This window comes from Sus scrofa, chromosome 2 (genome assembly GCF_054392235.1).
Source record: "Sus scrofa isolate SSC_HxYL_T2T_F1_AM1 chromosome 2, Sscrofa_HxYL_maternal_Yorkshire_Landrace_v2.0, whole genome shotgun sequence".
Lineage (NCBI taxonomy): Eukaryota > Metazoa > Chordata > Mammalia > Artiodactyla > Suidae > Sus > Sus scrofa.
This window is the reverse complement of record NC_139384.1, coordinates 42,356,933-42,377,371: the sequence shown is the minus strand read 5'-3', so window position 1 is coordinate 42,377,371 and position 20,439 is coordinate 42,356,933. Positions and strand designations below refer to the sequence as shown.

The following is a 20,439-nucleotide window of genomic DNA, read 5'->3' as shown; positions in this document are numbered from 1 at the left end:
CCAGCCGTAGTGGAGGGGAGGAAATAGCCTGAATCACTCAGAGCGGAGGGGGCTTCCTGCCTGAAAGACTGTCTGTTTACCATATGCAGGACTCCATGCTAACACTTCGTATGTATTGAGGAGGAAATGTGGGAGATTTCTTGAATAAAAGTAATGATTATAATGAAGATCATCCCTCCCCCCCCCCCGCCCCCGCAAATTCCCCTAACAATGAAACCAGTCATCACTAGTGTCAGAAATGGGCCCAGCAGGGCAGGATATCAGAACCTTAGCATGGAGGAGGCTTGTGTTATTCGAAAAAAGAGTTGAAGATAGAATATATTCAAATTTCATTTTTTGTTGTTGGGTTTTTAAAATTCTTTTTTTATGATTTTTATTTTTTCCATTATAGTTGATTTACAGTGTTCTATCAATTTCTACTGTACAGCAAAGTGACCCACTCAGATATATATATACCATATATTCTTTTTCTCATATTATCCTCCATCATGTTCCATCCCAAGTGACTGGATATATTTCCCTGTGCTATAAATATAATACAACCTACTGAAAAGTAAGCTTCACAACTTTTTCCCCTCAACTGTTGGTGTGTGGGTTAGGATAATAAATAAATGTATATCTGTGTGGCTAATGTGACAGAGACCAAGCTCCCAAAGAGCACAAAGTCCCTGCCAAGTTTCTAACCTGATATTCTTTACTGGTTGCTGGGTAAATAATTTTTGCTGAAAGTTAGTTCTTAAGGAACTTTAGTTTCACTGGGGAGCCCCAGAGCCTGTATCTGGGCTCCCAAGTCCTGCCTGTAGATGGCATTCCTAACAAAATCAGCTCATACACAAAAGTTAAAGCCAACTTTGAGTTTCCCTGGGGACTAAGAAATACACCTCCAAGGAGGGAAAGAAATACAATTGCAGACTTGAACCACTGAAACTGACTTTCATTGATTTCTTTCAGTCCATCATTTTGGTTCTTAGAGTAGGGCAGAAGGATCATTGCAGACTCAACTTGTTGGTATCCCTCTACTGGAGGTATTTTACTTGTAACTGTAGCAAACTCAGCTGTTTAATGGTATAGGGAAGCAGAAAAGGTACTGGCCTGAGAGTCAGATGGGTCCAAGTTCTAGCTTGGCCACTAAGTAGTTGAGTGCTTTAGACACATGCCTTCCCCTCCTGAATGCGAGCGTACCTTCTGTAAATGCCAGCCGCACTTGGACTAGAAGATCTCTAATATTCTGTGAGTTAGAGATACCACTTGACCATTGGGTCCATTCTACTTTTTATTTGGCATTTGTTCATTTGATACATATATACATATATAAAAATCTGTACATGGTAAAAATACAAAATAAGTATTTCTTTATAAGTTATTCAATTAAACAGCTACTTTTTAAAGTTTAAACATCATTGCAAAAAAGAGAGAAGGAAATCTAGTCAGCCCTTTATATCATTCACAATAACCTTGGTATAAAATATCCATACATGTGTACAAAATATGTGTACAGTTCATAAAAGCTGTGCAAAGACAGCAAAGTTCCATGAAAAAAAAAATCAAAGAGGCTTGTGGGTCTCTTTCTGTTCACATCATGCCCAATGCTCAGTGAAACCCCCCTGGAAATAATAAAAGGGCACAAGGTAGAGTGCTTGGTGCATGTATTGTGGATGCAGAACTAGGAGTAAAGAAAAGGCTTTAAAATACACATAGAGAAATAGAGACTGAGGAGTTCCTGTTGTAGCGCAGTGGAAACGAATCTAAGAACCATGAGGTTGTGGGTTCGATCCCTGGCCTTGTTCAGTGGGTTAAGGATATGGTGTTGCCGTGAGCTGTGGTGTAGGTCACACATGCAGCTTGGATCTGGTGTTGCTGTGGCTGTGGTGTAGGCCGGCGACTACAGCTCTGATTAGACCCCTAGCCTGGGAACCTCCATATGCCACGGGTGCAGCCATAGAAAAGACAAAAAAAAAGAGACTGATTCTTTTTCCCATGTAGGGGAACTCACTTTTAGCTCAGACAGCATTTGGAATATGACACCTAGAAAAGACTCAATATGTGGTACCTTAGACCAGAAGGCACAGATAATTTTTTTTTTAATTCTTGGGGTTTCTAAGGGCACTGTTATGGGAAGATGGGGCTACCAGAGTCTGGAGTGGGTAGAAGGCCCTTGCTGTCTAAGATGGGGAAGTGGAGGGATCTAGAAAGTTAGAGGTCTCGAAGTTATATGCTTGATGCTGTGACTCCTATCTTGGTTTCCTACCTCATAAAGGGTTTCTTATAGGGCTGTTGCTGCTGAAGACCAGCAGGGCCTGGCTCACAGCTAAACCCAGGTGTGGAAGTGAACATCCCACTGTATTTAAAATAGCTTGCAATAAACCAGGCCGACAGGAACCCTCCTGGAAAAGTTAAAGCTGGGACCAAGGCCTAAATTTAACTTTTGTGAAGAGGGCTGTTGGGAGGTGGTGTGGGGACTGTCATTTGGGACAATGGAAGGGGTGGGGTGCCCTCAACGAGGTGACACTTCCACGGCGGGGAGTGGGGCAGCGTCTGGGCAGCAAGGACCAAGTGAACAGGCACTGAATCCCACCTCTTCAATTTCAAAGCACTTATATAATCAGCACCCTGGGCGCGGGCTCGCTTCTAAGATACGGTGATCTCCTCCTCCTCGCCCTCCTCATCCTCCTCCGAGCCTGAGAAGTCCGAAGGTTTGTCTGGGCTGCCAGAGTGCGCGGGCGAGGGGGGCAGCGGCCCTTCGAGCCGTTCGACCCGCAGGTGCCGAGGGTCTGGGGACGCGTGATAGACCAGGCGGTGGCGGGGGCTGCCCCGGCCCTCGTCGTCCTCTTCGTCGTCCCCGGGACCTTTCTGGCCCACGTCGCTGAGGTCGGGGTGAGGGTTGAGTTTAGTGGGAAGGGTCTGCTCGCGGCAGCCCCCGCTAGACAAGAGCTCTCGCTCTTTGGAGTTCCGCCACTTCATGCGTCGGTTCTGGAACCAGATTTTCACCTGGGGCGACAGGGGGGAGGAGAGCAAGGAGAAGCAGAGGTTAGCGTAGTACCCCCCCCCCCCCCACCGCTCCAAGGGAGTGGGAAGGAGGCCCTATCCTTCCCATCTTTGCCTGGACCCCACCCTGTAAAATAAGCCCGGATGGGGGCGTGGCACTTACCCTACTCCCACCCCTACCTGGGCTCGCCTCACCTGTGGCCCAGCGCTCCCGCACCTGACCCAGATGGGCTTGGGGTGGGGCCATGCGGGGCTCCGGGGAGATGGGGCGGGGAGAGAGGCTGTCTCTCTCCGAAGAGCCTCAGCGGGCCTGGCTCGTGCACGTATTTACTCCCTCCCTAGACCTTACCCCAGCTGTGCAATGGGACCTAAGAGGTTTCATTTCTACGCTGTGTGGGGGTAGGGGCTGTGGGGAGACTGCATCCACCTGTGAGTCTTTCAAGCCCAACTTGGCCGCCAGCTTCTTGCGGTCGGGCTTGCTGATGTACTTCTGCTTCTGGAACATCTTCTCCAGCGCCTTGCGCTGAACGTCGGAGAACACGGCTCGACGCAGCATGCCCCTGCGAGGCTTGCCGCGGGCGGCCAGGGGCCAGGAGAAGGTCCCCGGGATGGGCACGACGCTGGAGGACGCTGCGGAGGCCAGGGGATGGGAGGTGAGTGAGCGAGTGAGTGAGTGGGCGGTGTCCCGCCCGGGCGGGTGGCGTCCGCCCCTCCCTTGAGGCCTCCTTCGGTTTTTCTCTCTGATCCCTTCATCTCTTTAAAGCGCTCCTTTTTCTCCTCCTGGAGAATAGGCTACGAACCCACAAACCTGCGAGAGTGAAAGGCGCTTTCCGCCCAAATAACTTTGCCTTTCAACCGTGCAAACCCGGATTAGGTAAAACCACGGAAACACAGAAAACAGCCCCCACAATAGCCTGTTTCGTTTTTCTATTCAACGGTCTCAAGGAAACAAACCTGCGTGTATCAGCTAAAATAGCAACAGGAAAAAAAATTTACAAAAGTAAAAATAAATTTTCCAGCGGAGGCTACTGAGTTTCCCCCAAAAAAGGTTGATGGCTTTTGCATTCTTTAGATGAAAAGGAGATGCTTTACTGATTTGATAGAGGAGAAAATCCGCTTTGGATTTTTTATTTTTGGAAAAATCCAATCAGTATTCATCTTTTTAATATTAATCTTTCCTCCCCTCCCCCATAAAACGTAAAGAATTCGTCCCAAATACATGAAAAGTGGCAGCTAATTAGCACATTGACCGCTTCCCAATGGATATTGGCATGATAAAAGGGGGGAGAGTTTCGCTTTAAGGGAGAAAAAAAAATCCCCAAAAGAAACAGAGACTCTAATGAAGCGTGAATGGTAATTGTGTAGTAATGAACTAACAGAAAAAGACTGAGGACAAGCAGCGAAAGCCATATATTACTGGGACAAAAGAGATTTACACTTTCAAACTAAACACAACTGCAGGCCAAGACCATTGGGAGAATACTGATGGCAGGAGCTTCTCTTCGCCGAATCATTTTCATTAAATGGACATGAAAAGCTATTTATAAAGCTCGGGTTGTTTTTGTTAGAGCATTGAGATGGGGGAGAAAGGGAGCAAATTCCATTATCAGCCACAGCATGAATGGTAGTGTGTGTGGGGGGGTGAATTCTGTCTCCCCCTTTCAAAAATCAATTGCTTGTTTCTTTCGCTGATATTTGGGAGTGCTGTCTAGGTTTTACCCATCCCCCACCGACCATGCCTAGTCTCTCTCCCCTTTATAGGAGTTCCTCTGTCTTCCTCAATCTTGACCAGCTGCTGAGTTTTTGAGCCATAGTTGGAGTCATCTCTTGGATTCCAGGATGAAAACCTCATGGAACCTGCTTAAGGTGTTTCTCCTTTAAACTGAGACCCAATTAGGGGCTTTCCTCTGACTTATTTTACAAGCTCAACGATGTTTAAAATGAAATATTGGTGGAGGGAGACTAAGAGAAGAGTTTGGGAAATCAGGTTGGAAATAGAAGGTAGGGGTTGTGGGAGGATCTAGTCCCCCTCCTCCTGGGCGACCCTAGGCATCCCACACAAGAGGGCACCCCATGTGGTCTTGTGAAAAGCCCGAAGCCCTGAATGAGTCTTAAAGAGAAATTAGCCCCGGCTGGTAGGTGTCTCTCCGCGGCTTGGAGGCATGAGGGCTGGTCTGTGTGTGGCTGCCCGGAGGAGCTGACCAATTGGTCATGGTGCTGAAACCTTTGTGGGGAATCGTGGCCAAGTGCACTGACTCTGTGGGAAAACGGCGGCGTGAAGGGATGCCAACAGCTCCTCGCCGGGAAGGGAACCGCCTCAAATTGGGACCATGACAATTCCTGCTAATTTGTAGAGCAGGGAATTGGTGCAAAGTGTCAAGCAGTCACTGCTTGTGCTAAATAGGGCATCAAATTGGCGCGACGGATTCGTGAATGTTGTACGCCTTGCAACCTCTGAACCAGAGCGTAACCCCGTGGGGTGGACGGAGAAATATGGCTTCTGGGTAGGGAGCGACGGGGTGGGGCTGGGGCAACGCCCAGCCTTGTGAGAGGAAGAGGAAGGAGACCTACCTGGGAAATAAGATGATCTGATGAAAGGCTGGAAGGAGCCTTCAAAGTAGGGAAAGGCGAAGGTCTTAGGAGGGACACTCTGGAGCAAGGCAGGGGACGTTTCTAGGAAAGTGTGAGGGAAGGAGGAAAGGAAGGAGGGAGACAGAGAATTTGATTATGTACGTGATTATTGTACAGCACATCGAATACATGACATGATTAACCCTTCAGCCGGTTTCAGAGGCGTCTTCCCCAATGTACTGACCGAGTAAAATAAATCTGTTCCTAACATTGTCTCCATCTGTGGAAATCTCCCCCCTCCCCCGCCCCCTGGTGTCATCTTTGGCACTAAGGAAATAGGTAGAGCTGGGGCGGTGGAGAAAGGGATTGCAGATTCAGAATACTAGCTAAACTAGTAAACATACTGTCTTGGATTTAAAAAAAACTGAAAGCTCAAGTGCGAAAAGGAGACGCCCAAAGGCGTGTGCTCAATTTTGCTCCTCCAGGGAACTGGGCACGCTTTCGGAATGCAGGTGTTCAAGTTCATTCTGAGGGTGGGGCGAGCTTGAAGGGTTCCCTTCACCTCCCCGGGAATCGCCTGGACCTAAGTCTCACATTGCTTGATGTGGGGCCTCGGGGATCTTGTGTACCTGTGTGCGCTGCTGTGTGCCTGGGTGCCTGCTGCGTATAGGAAACTGGGGGCAGAAAGACTCCACACCTATACCGGCTCTCAGCGTTTTGCCCTCACTTACCGGTTCTGGGCGCCGAGGAGAGGATGGCGTTCACTCCAAACTTCAGAAACGTGGGCTCGCTGGCAGGGGAGACAGCGGTCTGCGATGCGCCGCCCCGCCGGCTGCCTGGACCGGGGGAGCCTAGGTCCGAGGCCCCGGAGTCCGTGAGAGCCGCAGCAGCCCCCTGCCTAGGGGGCGACATGCTGGCCGTGGGCACGCTGCGGGGCAGATAGGCGGGGGGTCGGCTGATTCGGATCAGATCCTCCACCAGAAAGCTCGAGTGGCCGGAAAATGCCGACTGCAGGGACTGGGGCAGCGTTAAGGTGGGCGTGGGGCGCAAGAGGCTGGGGTACCCGGCGGGGGGCGCGAGGAGGCCGGGGAACATCATGTTAGGCGCGGGGCGGGGCGGAAAAAAAACCTTCTTCCAGTGGCCAGAGGGTAAATGCCTGGCTTCCCGCCCCTCCCGCCCCCACTGTGCCCTCTCTCTTGGGCTTAGCTAGCGTCTTCAAGTAACGATCCCACTTGGGCGTCTGCGAGTCCTCCGTGGTCTTCCCGTCGAGGTGATGGTTTTATAGTGGCCCGCCCGTTAAAGCGCTTTGAAAAGTGACAGCTCTGACAATGAAGTTCAACAAAGTTCTCCACTCGAGCTTCATTCGCCGGAGGCTCTGGGCGCTCTGATTGGCGCAGGGGTGCAATTTATGATTGGATTAGTCTTCATAAGCATGGCCCGCACAATGGGCCGGCAACAAAGGCTGGCGCGCATCAATTCTGCATATCGACCGCCTCTTTGCAATACAGTGCGCCCCCAAGCTCTCGCCGGGAGTTTTTGTTCCGAAGCAACACCCGAGCTAATTAAATGCCTATTTAGAAGTTTCAGATGACATCTTGCCTCATAGAAAAGGAATTATTTAAAGAACGCACTAAATTTATTTGCAGCTCTCCTGCTGAGCCTGGAAAATAAATCAATAAATATTCATAGAAATTCATCTCCAGGCAATCAGTAAAATAATCCTCCCCCCTTATGGGGAGGGCAATGGAAAATTTCAAGTCAGTGAACATGTAAATATACACACTCTTCCATCCCTGCCCTACGCATTACTCCAGCTGAGGCATAAAACAGATGTGAAGAGTGGGTTAAGTGAAATGCTTTGAGGCTATTAGAAGCTCATCCCTAGGGTTGAGGCGGGAGATCTTGAGTTATCTCATGTTGGGGAACTAATTGAGTTTGAGAGAGTTGGTGGCTACCTGAACAGTAATATGACTCCTGCAAACTCCCAGCAACTTAAGAAACTATTTTCTGCGGGCACGTGCTTTTCTTTGCAAGTGTCATTGACGAAGGAACCGCGGCTCACCTGGGGGAGGAGCAGAGAGGAGTGTTGAAATAGGGTGAGGCAGTGGGATTCCATTCCCAAGGGCTTACTTCTGCCTGAATCTTCCTTAGGCAAGGAGACCTGAATGCTGTGAGTGCCCCTCAGCCCCATTTCCAATGTCTAGGAGCCCTCATCGGTTTCAGTTGAAACTCACAGCCTGGACTTTTAAAAGCCACAGCAAAGAAGTTTGGGATTCCTCCCAAGAGGGTTCTCCCCATTGCTAGGTTCTTAACGCGGCCAAAGTCTTGCTGCTTCTTAATCAACTGCAATGTACAAACTCATGGAAACTGCAGGAAGGATGTGATTCCCAAAAATGTTGGTCCACCTCAGGAATGACTATTCTTACTTAATTTGGTACCTCAAGTACTTCCTGCCGATAGTACTCCGCCCTCTGGGTTGGGGCTGGGGTATCACTGCGCCTCGCTTCTCTTTTTGGCTAGATAACAGATGTGTTAAATGTCCCATTCATTTCTTTAGTGTGGCTGAACCTCCCCAAAGAGAAGCGTGCAGCCCCGCCAGGCCGCCCTGATCCTATTAACCATGAACTAACTGTCACCTTCAGCTGGTTTTCCTTTTTGCTTTTTAACACAAAGCTTTCTAAAAAATCTTATTAACCAGCTTTATTTCTCTCGCTGGTTTTGTTCAGGGCGTTTTGTGTTGATGATCTCCATGTCGCTGCTTTAACCGTTCAATAAAAGTGCATCTGCGATTTATATCACATTAAACCAGAAACAGAGTCCACTAAAGCTCTCCCTTGATTCAAATTAAAAAGTTAGTTAGGGCCAGGCTCTGGAGCCAAATTAACGCTCTAGGATAACGCAAGCTCGGAGTTTCTGAGACCAAGACTGATTATGGAGGCACACTGGGCATCAGGCAGCGGAAAACCAGTAAGGAAAGAAACAAGTTTTAAGTAAGCAGCATTTAAATATGGAAAATGTCTTGCCCAAGTTCATTGGCATCCCCTGGAAACGGAAGGGAGAAAGAGATCTTTGATGAACTTCATATGTTCCTCTTTTTGAAGTTTTGCTATAAAATAGGGGAGAAAAAGTCAAATGTATTTGAACACCTGCACTTTAACCTTGCCACAAAGTTTTCCTTTGAAACCAACCCTTCCCACCAATTGCTCTCTGGAAGCAGGAGGACCAGTTCTGGTTTTGCATTCTCTCTCCTTCCTGCTCTTTTCTTTTTCTCCTCTTCTTCCTCCTCTGCCACTCCCTCCCTCCCTCCCTCCCTCCCTCCCTCCCTCCCTCCTTCTTTCCATACCCTCCCCCCCCACCCCCAGTGGTTGCCAGTTCCCAGAAGGAGGAAACTCCATACTAGAGTTGTTGAGTTTCCCATCAAAAAAGCACTTGCCCGTTCTACCGGAAAGGAAGATAGGAATAGAGCCTACACTGGCAGAGTTTTGTTCAGAGAGGCAGTAAGGACTCAAAGCCAGTATAGGCCTTCCAATGCCCCTCTTCCCTAGACCTTCTCTCCTCTTGGGGTATTTCCCTGGATGTATGTTTATAGTTACTAACCTTGCCCATTGGCAAGCTCTATGCCCCCTCTTACACACACACACACACACACACACACACACGCACACACACACGCCATTCTGCCTCACTATAGGCTAACTGCTGCTATCTTTCTTTTAAAAAGGGGGCCTGACATTTTTTGGAAGGTAGGTCAACCTCTTGCTGTGATCCACGTGGACTAGGCTTCCAGCAGTTTGTCTCCATGACCTCCTAAAGCATTCCTAAGGCGCCAAAGAGGAAAAGTGTGGGTGGGGGCGAGGGTTGGCCGCCCCTGAAAAGGCAAAATAAATCCTAAGGAAGCAAGAAATCAGACGAAAGGATCTTACTTTAAGTGATCTTCTTGAACGCGTCTTTTCAAACTCCGCGATAGCCTAAGGGGCTGTGCTGCGCGGCGGCTGCGGCTAAGATCTGTGACTAATGCCGTTTGACCTGAGCCCGTGGGGTTTTGTACGTCCTGCCATTCATTGTAATGTCGTTATCTTCAAATTTATTTCGGAGAAGTCACTCGCGTTCTCTCTCCCAGAGCGGAGCTTTCTGTCTCTCTTTCAAGGGAAAAGATGATGGAAGGGGAAAAAAGAATCAGAGGATGTCTCGGTTGGGAAAGGTCCTTGCCTGTGCCGTGGGTGCAATTGCTCAGTGGGAGAGGTCCCAGCAGAGGCGTCTGGGGCTCCCCTGGCCTTCGAGGCCCAAACTGCCGGGGTCGGGGTGCAGGAGCAAAGCCGCAAGAGCCTCCTTGGGACGGCAGCAAGGGCTCCCAGAACTCATCAGAGGTGTCTTTACCCTGGTCCGTGGAGAGCGGGCGGGTCTCTGCCCATGCGCTGGGCCCCGGCCACCGAGTGACCGTTCCAGTGTGGGCTGAGCCGCCAGTGCCTGCCCAGGGATGCCCAGGCCTGCAAAGTAAAGAGTGGCTTGAGATTCCCCACCCTCAGAAAAGATAACAAGCGGTAAGTTTGGGAAGATTGGGAGCCCAAGGTTGTACTTTGCAGGGGTTCAAACCCCCAGGCCGCCTCGCTCCGGACCGGAGCTGCTGACAGAACGCTTAGCAAGTTTGGCAGGATGCCGAGCGGTGGCTGCTCAGGAAACGCTGCGCGCTGCCTAGTTTCTGTGGTCCTGGGGGGAAAAGGGAGCTGAGAGACGAAGCAAAGGAGGAGGGCGACGAGGCTCAGGCTAAAAGAGCTTTCCTACTGCCCCAGCTCTTTACCCAAGCGGCTCTATTAAGACACCTCTAAGGGGTTCACCTTCAGAATAGGCCACAAGGAGCTACCGGCCGCCCCAGCCCTTTCTAGCGTCTCCCCTCACCCCTCACTCCTTTCACACTCACTCCCCCCTTTTTCCTTGAAAATCCTTCTATTGTGCCAATCAAGCAGATGGTTTGCAGGAAATATAGCTTGGCCTCGCTGACCGAAACTAATTTTAACTAGCTTTCCAAGCCTGAAACGTTTGTTTTGCTCTTACAAAATAGCCCCCAAAACAGCTGGCAAGGGTGAATTAAACCCATTAAAGACACATTTATAAGAAATTATATTCACATAGATTGCCTGAACCCCCTTGTGCCGCCTAAGAGGGGAGATGAGCGCATTTAAATGAAAATGTCGCCCAATGCTCCCCTCCTTAACGTAGCCTGAAAGTCTCAAAAACATTTTACTAAATAGATTAACTTGACTATTGTCTTGCATCACATTTATCAGCTTCATTAAGTGAATAGCTGAACAAATATATTACGCATGCATGAAAAGCTCTTTTTCGAAGAGCCTCATTGTATCCTCAGCCCTGACAGGTGGTTAACTGTGTGTTGTGTTTTTTTGTGGGTTTTTTGTGTTTTCTTTTTTTTTTCCTTCTTTTTCTTCTTTTTCTTCTTCTTCTTTTTTTTAACCCGAAGAAAGAGGATCTCTGTAGAGCAGTGCTGTGCACAGGCCGGGCTTGGCGGGAGTTTAACTGGCTGTTTGGATCCTTCCGTGAAGCGATAGCAGCCCTGGGAGATGTTGGCAAAAGCCATCTAAGCCCATTCAAGAGAATCAAAATAAAGTTTTGGTGAGTTGAGCCTTGCGTGCTTTTTCTCTCCATCACTCCCACACCCTTGTCTTGGAAATTAATTTTACAATGCTTCTTTTCAAAACTGAGTCCTCCTCATCCCCCTCTCTCTTTAAAAGTAAATTCCCTTTGCTTTTCCTTGATTAACTGGCTCTCCACAGACCCAAGGAGTTAAATATTCTTTTACCTCACATTTGGATCCATTTCACTTTACAGTGTGTCTTTGGGGAAAGTCCTTTTTTCCCAGGCCTCAGTGTCCCCATGTGAGAACCAAGGGATTGCCCTAGAGAGCCTTCTCTAAGGGCCCTTTCAGGTCTGACCTTCTAAGGTTTAACTCTCTCTCTTTGTCACCCCCACTGCAGGGGCCCCAACACAGCAGCTTCCAGCATCTTTCTGGGAGGATCCGAATCACCAAATCACCATGTTCCTCAGTCCTAGGGGAGCCCTGAGTGGGGAAAAGAAGTGTGGAATGAGCTGGTGGCTTCAGGGCAGGTCAGCTGGGCTTATGCTCCTTGGGTCTCGAGATCCACTAGGAGCCCTCAGGCTGCTGGGCCCCTGCATCCCACCCACCATTCCATGCTGCATCCCTCCCTGCAGGTGACTCCTTTTCCTCCTTGGCCCAGCAAAGAGGTGTGGCTCTGATACCAGGTGTAAAACAGGAGGTGATCCTCCCTGACTCGCTCTCCTGGTCTTGGGCATCACCTTTCAGCCTCCTTAGTTACTCCTTGCACCCTGCAATAAACCCTGTCCTCACCTGACCCAGCTTTTTTCCCCTTCCCAGAGCCTAAAGTTGGAACTATTGATTTTTCACCCCCAGAATCTTTTCGGACAAAGAGGCTGGGATGAAGGTGAAATTGGCTGATGGGAGCGCTAGATTGGAAACCATATGGGATGTTTCTCTGGACCCAAAAGGGCCACTTTTGTCATGGGGAGGAGGGAGAAGAGAGAAATCATGAAATCTATTCCGCCTTCCTTCCTGTCCCCAAGGACTCTGGAATGGGGAGCAGGTGCCTCTTAGTGAGGCTGGGTTTGTGTTGGGGAGGAGATGTGGCCCCCCCAACCCCGAGTTGGTGATCTAGTGAGATGAGTGGAAGATCCTGGAGTAAAATGCCTCTCCCCACCTCCCAGACACACATATTTCAAGAACGAAGGACTCTGAGAAGACTGGTCTTGTTTATGAAGAGTGGCCAGTGAAAAGTCAATGCTGCCAGGTTTATACTAATCTTCTGAGCTATCTCTGGGGAGCTTGTTTATTCCCTTATCTGTGCTCATACTTCTGTAAGTGGATTCTTCATTGGAAATACTTGCTGCTGAACTCCTGACTGATCCAGGAGGTTTTTGTTATGATTCCCTCTGTCTATAGCTTCGACATCCCCCTTCGCCACAGGTTCTTTCAAATTATGCTCATTTCAAAAGGACTCTCTCTTGGCCTTAAGTGCATTCTAACCGCATCTTCTCACAGATTTCTTCTAACTTTTGTGAAGCCTGAGACTAAACTATAGATGGAAGCCTGTGGCCCATCCTACTTGACTTCCCATTCTGACTCCATCCTACCTCATGAAGCGCCATGCTTCCAAGAGTGTGGTCACCTGGTTCTTATACCAAAGATCCATCCACCAGACAGCCACCTCTGGCCCATGCCTCAGGTTTAGGGACCTAAACTTGTGACCTTGTCTACCCTTTAGAAGACAGACCTAGGAAGAGGTTCACGTAGTCTTTGAGAATAGTCTTGGTCCATGTGAGCAAAGACTTCTAGAGCCTGAAAGGGAGCTTATGGGCTCTGGGTGAACATGTCCCCTTGGCCACATGGACATGGGTGGAGCTGGAGGGGAGCCAGGCTGGGTCTTCCCTGAAGTTCAGGACCCAGGCAAGTCCCCTTTTTGTCCAGGTCTAAGCCTTGTACTTCTTTCACAAGCAGACTTTTTGAAAGCCATGTCTAACCTTGCTTCCTCCTATTCTCGCCCCCTCCATGGTCTGTCTCAACCTGCTGCCACTGCATTTCACTGGGATGGATGTGTCAGGGTCACTGAGGCCATCGCCGTTGGCAGAGTCAAGGAACTTCTCTTATTCTACATGGCCTGCCTACAGCATTTGTCACTGTGGACTTCTCCCTTCTTGGCTTCATGGTTGTCTTTTTCCTTCTCATACTATTCCTTCTTGTTCATTTCGTGAACTCTCTTTTCTCTGTCAAGCCCTTAGGTGGTACTGTTATTCTAGGGTTCTGACTTTGGCTTTTCTCCCAGAAAGTTATTGAGATTCTATTTATTTCTTATTCTACCCCTGTTAAGCTACTTTCACCAAATATGCTCTGTCCTCTCAAATTGCAGTGCCTTTGTGCATGATGATGCTTTTAGATTCTTTTCACCTGGCTATCTTCCATTGGTTGGGAAAGTTTTGGCTTCAGCTTAACCCTCTTTGTGATCCTTTTCTGACATGTACTCTGAGGTCCATGTCTTTTGGATTTGTTCTTGTAGTACCTAATACCTTCATCATTGCATTTATGACTCTGTATTTAGAATTGCCAGATAAAAATGTTACATTTAAATTTCAAATAAACAAACGTTTTTAGTATAAGTATGTCCCAAATATTGCAAGGGATATACTTACACTAAAAATTATTCATTTTTATTCAAATTTAACTTGATATTCCATATTTTTATTTTCTAAATCTGGCAACTGTACCTATTGGAGGAATGTGCATGTGTACATGTTTGTTTCCCCTGTAGACCATGAGCTCCTTGGGGGCAGGCACCATGTCCTTTGACTTTGTGTCCTAATGCCTGGCACATGGCATGCATTCAGAGAATGAGTGCAGAGCGATAAAACCTTCAAGTTCTGGAAGCACTCTCCTGTCTCATTTCAAAAGATCTTTCCTGCTTTCAGATTCAGTGCATTTCATTCCCTGATCTCTTTTCTAATCTCTTCTATCATTATTAATTCTTCATTTTATACTGTTTGATTCTCTAGATGGTAACCAGGTGGGGAAGCTCCCAGACTTTGTCAAAAGACTGTCTGATCTTCATCTGCATTTCCTAGGAGAGTCCTCTTTCCTCTTTGCTGATTTGATTTCTGTTGGGCATTATTGGGCATTATTGGATTTTGCTAATTTTGCTAGCAAATACCTTGGTGACTAAATATATTTAACAGAGAGTCAAATCCTATGGCACAGGAACCAAGATCATGTTAATATATATCCACTAATTCTTGGTCTCACAGCATTAAATTAAGTAAACATTTACCTTTTACAGTGTAAATAAGGAACGCACTGGCAGATCTCTACCCGATCCTCACTTTGGTTCTTAGAAACTATATATATAAATATGGTAGTGCACTCATCACTAAGAAGAATTCTGTAATTCAGAAAGCAAAAAATTGCTGCTCTGAAAGCTGGTACCTGCCAGCTAATCTTTAGACCTTGTATACTAAATCAGCTGGCATGAAATAGAAAGCCAACACAGGGTGTCGGTGTCAGAATTGGTTAATTATGGAGGAGAGGAAGGTAAGGAAAGTGAGAAGCTCAGAGAAAATGCAGAGATGTCCTACTTATCATCAGAAAAAGAGTCAGAGTGTAGAACTAGAGCTGCACTGTCCAACAAATTCAGCAGCCTCTAGCCACATGGAACCATTCAATTTCAAATTACTTAATAAAACTTAAAACATAAGTTAAATTAAATTTTAAAATTTAAATAAAATTTGAAATCTAGTCCCCCAGTCACATTGACCATAACTCAAGTGCTCATTAGCCACGTGGCACTAGTGGCCACCATATTGGATGGCACAGAAAGAGAGCACAAATATCATTGAGGAAGTTCTTTTTTTCTTTCCCTACCAAGTTTTTTTTTGTTTTTGTTTTTGTTTTTTGTTTTTGACAGCATTGACTAGAGTTCCTGAATATGGAACGGGCCTCTTGGCCTGGAGAAATGGAAACCTAGAGGAACAGGACTGCCATGTTCAAATATTCAAAGGGCTACCAAGAGAAAGAAAATAACCTATGAGTTCCAAGTTACAAGAGGGAACCAAAGAGAGGCAGGATGCATACTTTATAGCAACTGGAGATTTGATCTTATTGCTCCATGCTCTCCTTTCAATCAGCAAATATTTATCGAGGTCCTACCTTATACCAAGAGCCACCATTCCAGGTCTGGGAATACTGAAGTGAACCAGACAGAGCTTGTACCATCTTCTCATTCCACTTAGGATAAAGTAGAAATGTACCCCTCCCTGCCAGCCTTTCCCCCTGCCCCTTCCCCTCTTCTACCCCAGTCCTGCCTCCCATCTCTTCTCTCTTCCTCTAAGATGCCAGGCTCTTTCTTACCAGTGTGCATTTATATATGCTCTTCTCTCTGCTTGCTTCATATGGTTAACTCCTGCTCATCCTTCAAATTGCAGTTAAAATGCTTCTTTCTCATCATCTAGTTTTGATCACCCTGTATTTTTTCTTCTTGGCAATATATCTATATCTTTATCTGTATCCATCTGTCAATAGAGAGTACACATTGTCAGTCACTAGGTGTGTGACCTTGGGCCCAGTTACTTAACTTCTCTGTTTCTTAGTTTTTTCAGACTGATTCCCCCCGCCCCCCGCCCCCTTATCTTGGGCTGTGTCTGCAGCATGCAGAAGTTCCTGGGCCGGAGATCAAACTGCAGCAGTAACAACACTGGGTCCTTAACCCACTTTTCCCCAAGGGAACTCCTTCTCTTCCTTAGTTATTTTTTGAACTGCCTCATCTAAAATGGTAATAATAAAACTTACACTTGAAGACTGTGGTAAATGTTTATTGCCCAGAATAATGAGTGGCTTATGTTTAGAAACATAGGAAATTTAGTAGTTTCTTCTCAAGAAACTAAATATCCTAATCCTATACCTGATTTCCTTTTAAACATCAATGAAGGACATTTAATCCAATAATATTAACAATAATGATAATAATAGTTTTATTGAGAACTTATTAGATGCCTAGTACTGTGTTAAGTATTTTCCGGGCATTATTTAGAATAATCCCCAACATAGCCTCATGATGAGGTAGATATTATTATTATCCCCGCTTACCTATAGAAGAAGACACAGATACTTAGAGAAATTTAACAATGTAGCTATGTTAGCTTTGTGTTGTACCAGCCTGGCTAGGCTGAACTCTGGTTCTGAGACTTCCCTTTCCATCACAACTCCAGTTAGGGTGGGTCACTAAACAGGCTTGAGAGATTGGGAGAGTGGAAGGAAACTATAGCCATTTTATTACTGACCAGCTGGCTCATGCTACTGATATAAGGCAGCTGGTCCTTCACTGTCTCCAGCTTCTCTGATTCCTGTGTTTACCCCCATGAAGGAAGGTGTTGTCTTTTGCAGGACATCCACACCAACAAGGTCAGAGGCAGCAGGGACTGACATGAATTTCAGTCTGTGCTTGTGGTGCTCCAGCTTGTATTTGTGGATTTCAGCCAGCTCCTCATGCATATGTGGTATATTCAGTATATTGCCTGTGTGTTCTGTTTCTCTGATTGAATCTTGAAACAGTTAACAAATACTAGAGCTGACACTTGGAACTCAGTCTGACCCTAGAACCTGTGTTCATAACCATGATTCTGTACTGGCTCTGAAGAAAGTCTCAGGATTTTGAAGCTTGATGAGACTAGTCTGAAGGTGCTGTCCTAGGTCTGGAATCCTCTTCTTCTGCTTGAAGTTCTGCGGGGGTTAAGAGGCAAAACGGACACTCAGGGGGCATTTAGCAGCAGATAAAGTTTACCTTAGTTTATAAAAACCAAGAGTTCTCAACATGGGTAATATAGCTAATATTTTATAATAACTGTAAATGGAAAGTAGCCTTTAAAATTGTATCCAAATCAAAGATTAAAAAAATTCTGCTTCTGCTACTACAATAATAATGATAGGAGCACATACTTAGCATCGACAGAATTTCAGGTCTTTCTTGAAGTGCTTATGGATTTATTTATTTATTTATTTATTGCTTTTTAGGGCTGCATCTGTAGCATATGGAAGTTACCATGCTAAGGGTCAAATTGGAGCTATAGCTGCTGTCCTATACCACAGCCACAGCAACATAGGATCTGAGCTGCATCTGTGACCCACACCACAGCTCATGGCAACATCGGATCCTTATCTACTGAGTGAGGCCAGGGATCAAACCCCCATCCCCATGGATACTAGTCGGCTTCATTACCGCTGAACCACAATGGGAACTCCTCATTTAATCTTCCAGTAACTCAAGAAGTCAAAGCAGTAGTTTCAGCAATTAACTTTACTCAAAGAAGTAGGTATTAGACTTAAAAAAAAAAGGGGGGGGGGAAATGAAGGCAAGGGGCCCAGAGTGGCAGGAGCTCTTGGCTCCCTGTTCTGATGAAGGTAGATATGGATGGGCCTTAGATCTCCACTGGCTGCATTTTGGAGTGCATATATCTAAAGTGCTTAGCATGTATCTAACAGGATGATTTTGGCTGCATTGGCAAAAAGAGTCATCCAAAAATAGAGTAAACTGCAAAGAAAAGTTATTATTTCATAAAACCAGAATTCCAGAAGTATAATAGGTCCAGAGTCCATTATTTCACTGTCTTGTTGATATTATCACAATCTCTCTACTCTGCCACCCTTAATATCCTCTTTGGCTGGATCCCTCATGGTGTCAGAGGGCTGCCCCAGGCATCACATGCAGATGACAACATCCAGCAGAAGGAGAGTCACTTAATTGTCTTCTCTCTCCTATTATCAGCAGGAAAAGAAATCTTTCCCAGAAGCCCACCTGGAGGATGTCTAGTCCTGTCTTATTGGCCAGAATTGGGGCAGTTGCTCATAGTTAAGCCAGTCACTAGCAAGGAAAATGGAGTTACTATTTTTTCATTAAATGGATCAAGAGTCACCCTCCTGGAAATAGGCAGGACCTAGATTCCTGGAAATCTGTGGGTGTTAGGTTTCACAAAAAGATACTGATTAAGGAAAAGGATGTGGCTTTATGTAGGCAACACTGTCTGTTACTACACGTTAAATAAATCAAATATAAAATGGGCCTTATCCAAAGCTAAACCCATGGATGAGTCCTAGTAGCTGCCCTTTACCCCTGGGTCTTATCTTGCTTTGTTTTTTTGTTAGTTTGTTTTTAATGACCGCCACAGATACTGCTGATGATCAGCAATACCCATCCTTCTCCTCTTCATGAGTGCACAGATGACCTTTTTCAGCTTTCCTCACAGTTAGGTGGAGCCATAGACTGTCCTAGGCAATGGAATGGAGGGGGAAGTGCTCTGCATCACTTCCAGGCTTCGTACGTCAAACTCTCAGGCACAATCCTTTTTTCCTTCCATTGGGACATGAAGGCCGGATGTTGGGGTGGCAGACGTACAATAGGTAGTGAACCTGGATCCCTGAGTCATGAGTTGGAGGAGAACCACCCGTCATGTATTGGACTGTGCTTAAGTAAGAAATAAGCTTTTATTATAAGATTTTGGGGTCATCAGAGAATGCACCCTATCATGACTCTTGTACCCATCAAAATCATTTTCCTTATGCCTTAGGTTTTGAGTAGAGGGGCTCAGATCTGCTGTGCAGGTCTCATGCTGCTAAGATGGTTATCTAAACATGCATAATATCCCACGCATGTTAAAAAGAAAATCTCTCTCATGGAGTTCCCTGTGGCTCAGCAGGCTAAAAATCCGACTAGTATTCATGAGGATGCAGGTTCAGTTCCTGGCCTCGCTCAGTGAGCTAAAGGATCCGGCATTGCTGCACGCTTCAGTGTAGGTCACAGACGCAGCTCGCGTCTGGCATTGCTGTGGCGTGGTATAGGCTGGCAGCTACAGCTCCAATTCGACCCCTAGCCTGGAAATTTCCATATACCATATGGCCCTAAAATGATAAGAGAAAAAAAAAAAAGAGAGAGAAAAAAAAGAAAATCCCTCTCATGGGAGCCTTACTTAAATAGTTCCAGTGATAAGGAGCTCACTCTCTCCAGCAAGAGATAACCTCTGGTTAATAAGAGATGACATATTAAGGAAAGACAGCAAATAGACTTCAGTTCATGTGCAGAATCTCAATGATTGGTAGTTGCATTTAAACTACTGTATAGAGAAGGAGTCTAAGATCAACTCTGGGTGGAGTGGGAAAATTTTCTGCCGTTAATCAATAATGCCTGGGCTCTGGTGGCAAGTGTGGTAGACCCATGCTCCCTGTGGTTTGAGAACTACAGGGAGAGAACTCATACAAAGGAGGTTTGCCCTTAAGTAACAGGACTCAGAGGGTTGGATCTTGGGATGATGATTCAGTTGCAGCAATAATTATGGCTTCCATTTAGTGAGTGCTGTGCTAATGATTTACATATATTATTTCCTTGTCTCCTTATAATGAGTCCATTTTACAGACCACGAAACTGAGGCTCGGTGTTCCCTCATGGCTCAGTGGGTTAAGGACCCGGTGTTGTCACTGCTGTGGCTCTGGTTATAACTGTGGTATGGGTTTCTTGGCCTGAAAACTTTTCCATGGGCACAGCCAAATAAAAGTGTAAAGTAGCTTTACATTTGGACCAGGTTGTCTGACCCAGAGTCCATGCTCCTACTCTGTCACCTATGCTGTCTATGGGACTGGGGAGGGAATGGGTTATATCAAGATGTCTGAACTTTGGAGTTCCTGTCGGGGCACAGTGGAAACGAATCTGACTAGGAACCATGAGGTTGTGGGTCCAATCCCTGGCCTCACTCAGTGTCTTAAGGATCTGGCGTTGCCCTGAGCTGTGGTGTAGGTCACAGACATGGCTCAGATGTGGCATTGATGTGGCTGTGGTGTAGGCCAGCAGCTGTAGCTCCGATTAGATCCCTAGCCTGGGAACCTCCACTTGTCACAGGTGTGGCCATAAAAGGACAAAAAAAAAAAAAAATGTCTGAACTTTGATTTTTGTTGTGGGGGCTGTGTGGTACATCCTCAGAGATTTAGCAGAATTGCTAGCCTCTACCCATTAGATGCCCATAGCACACCTCCTCCTCCCTCCCAGACCAAAATGTCTCCAGACCCTGTCAGATATCACCTTATCAGTCCACACTGCCCCTGGTTGAGGACCAGTGGGATTAAAGGCAGGCAGACCCTATGTTCGGAGCATTTCTAGTTCTGGGCAGGCAGGTGATCTGGGAAGAGGCTGAAGCACCATCTGGGAAGTTAGGAGGTAAGGGGTCCATCAGAGTAGTCTGGGAGCCTTTGTCACATGAAGAAGGCAATAGCCATGAGGGCAACCGGGGCCTGAGTCCCATAAGCTCATG

The 20,439-nt window shown here is 46.7% G+C and overlaps 1 protein-coding gene and 1 long non-coding RNA gene across 2 annotated transcripts in view; one reads left to right on the top strand and one right to left on the bottom strand.

Moving 5' to 3' along the window:
• Positions 1-1,255: 1,255 nt before the first annotated feature.
• DBX1 (developing brain homeobox 1) lies at positions 1,256-6,809 on the bottom strand. Its single transcript, XM_003122916.5, has 4 exons — positions 6,288-6,809; positions 5,557-5,658; positions 3,413-3,615; positions 1,256-2,988 (listed from the first exon to the last, which is right to left on the bottom strand). Exons 1-4 carry the CDS (start codon positions 6,652-6,654, stop codon positions 2,629-2,631), a joined length of 1,032 nt encoding a protein of 343 aa, XP_003122964.2. The 5' UTR covers positions 6,655-6,809; the 3' UTR covers positions 1,256-2,628.
• The window catches only part of LOC110259291 (uncharacterized), a 177,245-nt gene continuing 160,074 nt past the window's right edge, over positions 3,269-20,439 (top strand). Inside the window, exon 1 of the long non-coding RNA XR_014837190.1 lies at positions 3,269-3,638. This is a non-coding gene — a long non-coding RNA (uncharacterized LOC110259291). The remainder of the gene's footprint in view (positions 3,639-20,439) is intronic.

Excerpts from the sequence above, each read along its gene's own strand:
- DBX1 (XM_003122916.5), bottom strand. The coding sequence starts at position 6,654 with ATGATGTTCCCCGGCCTCCTCGCGCCCCCCGCCGGGTACCCCAGCCTC. Across the intron at positions 5,659-6,287 it reads CTCCTCGGCGCCCAGAACCG|AAACGTCCCCTGCCTTGCTC; the intron begins GTAAGTGAGGGC and ends ACACTTTCCTAG. Across the intron at positions 3,616-5,556 it reads CAGATCATCTTATTTCCCAG|CGTCCTCCAGCGTCGTGCCC; the intron begins GTAGGTCTCCTT and ends TGGCCTCCGCAG.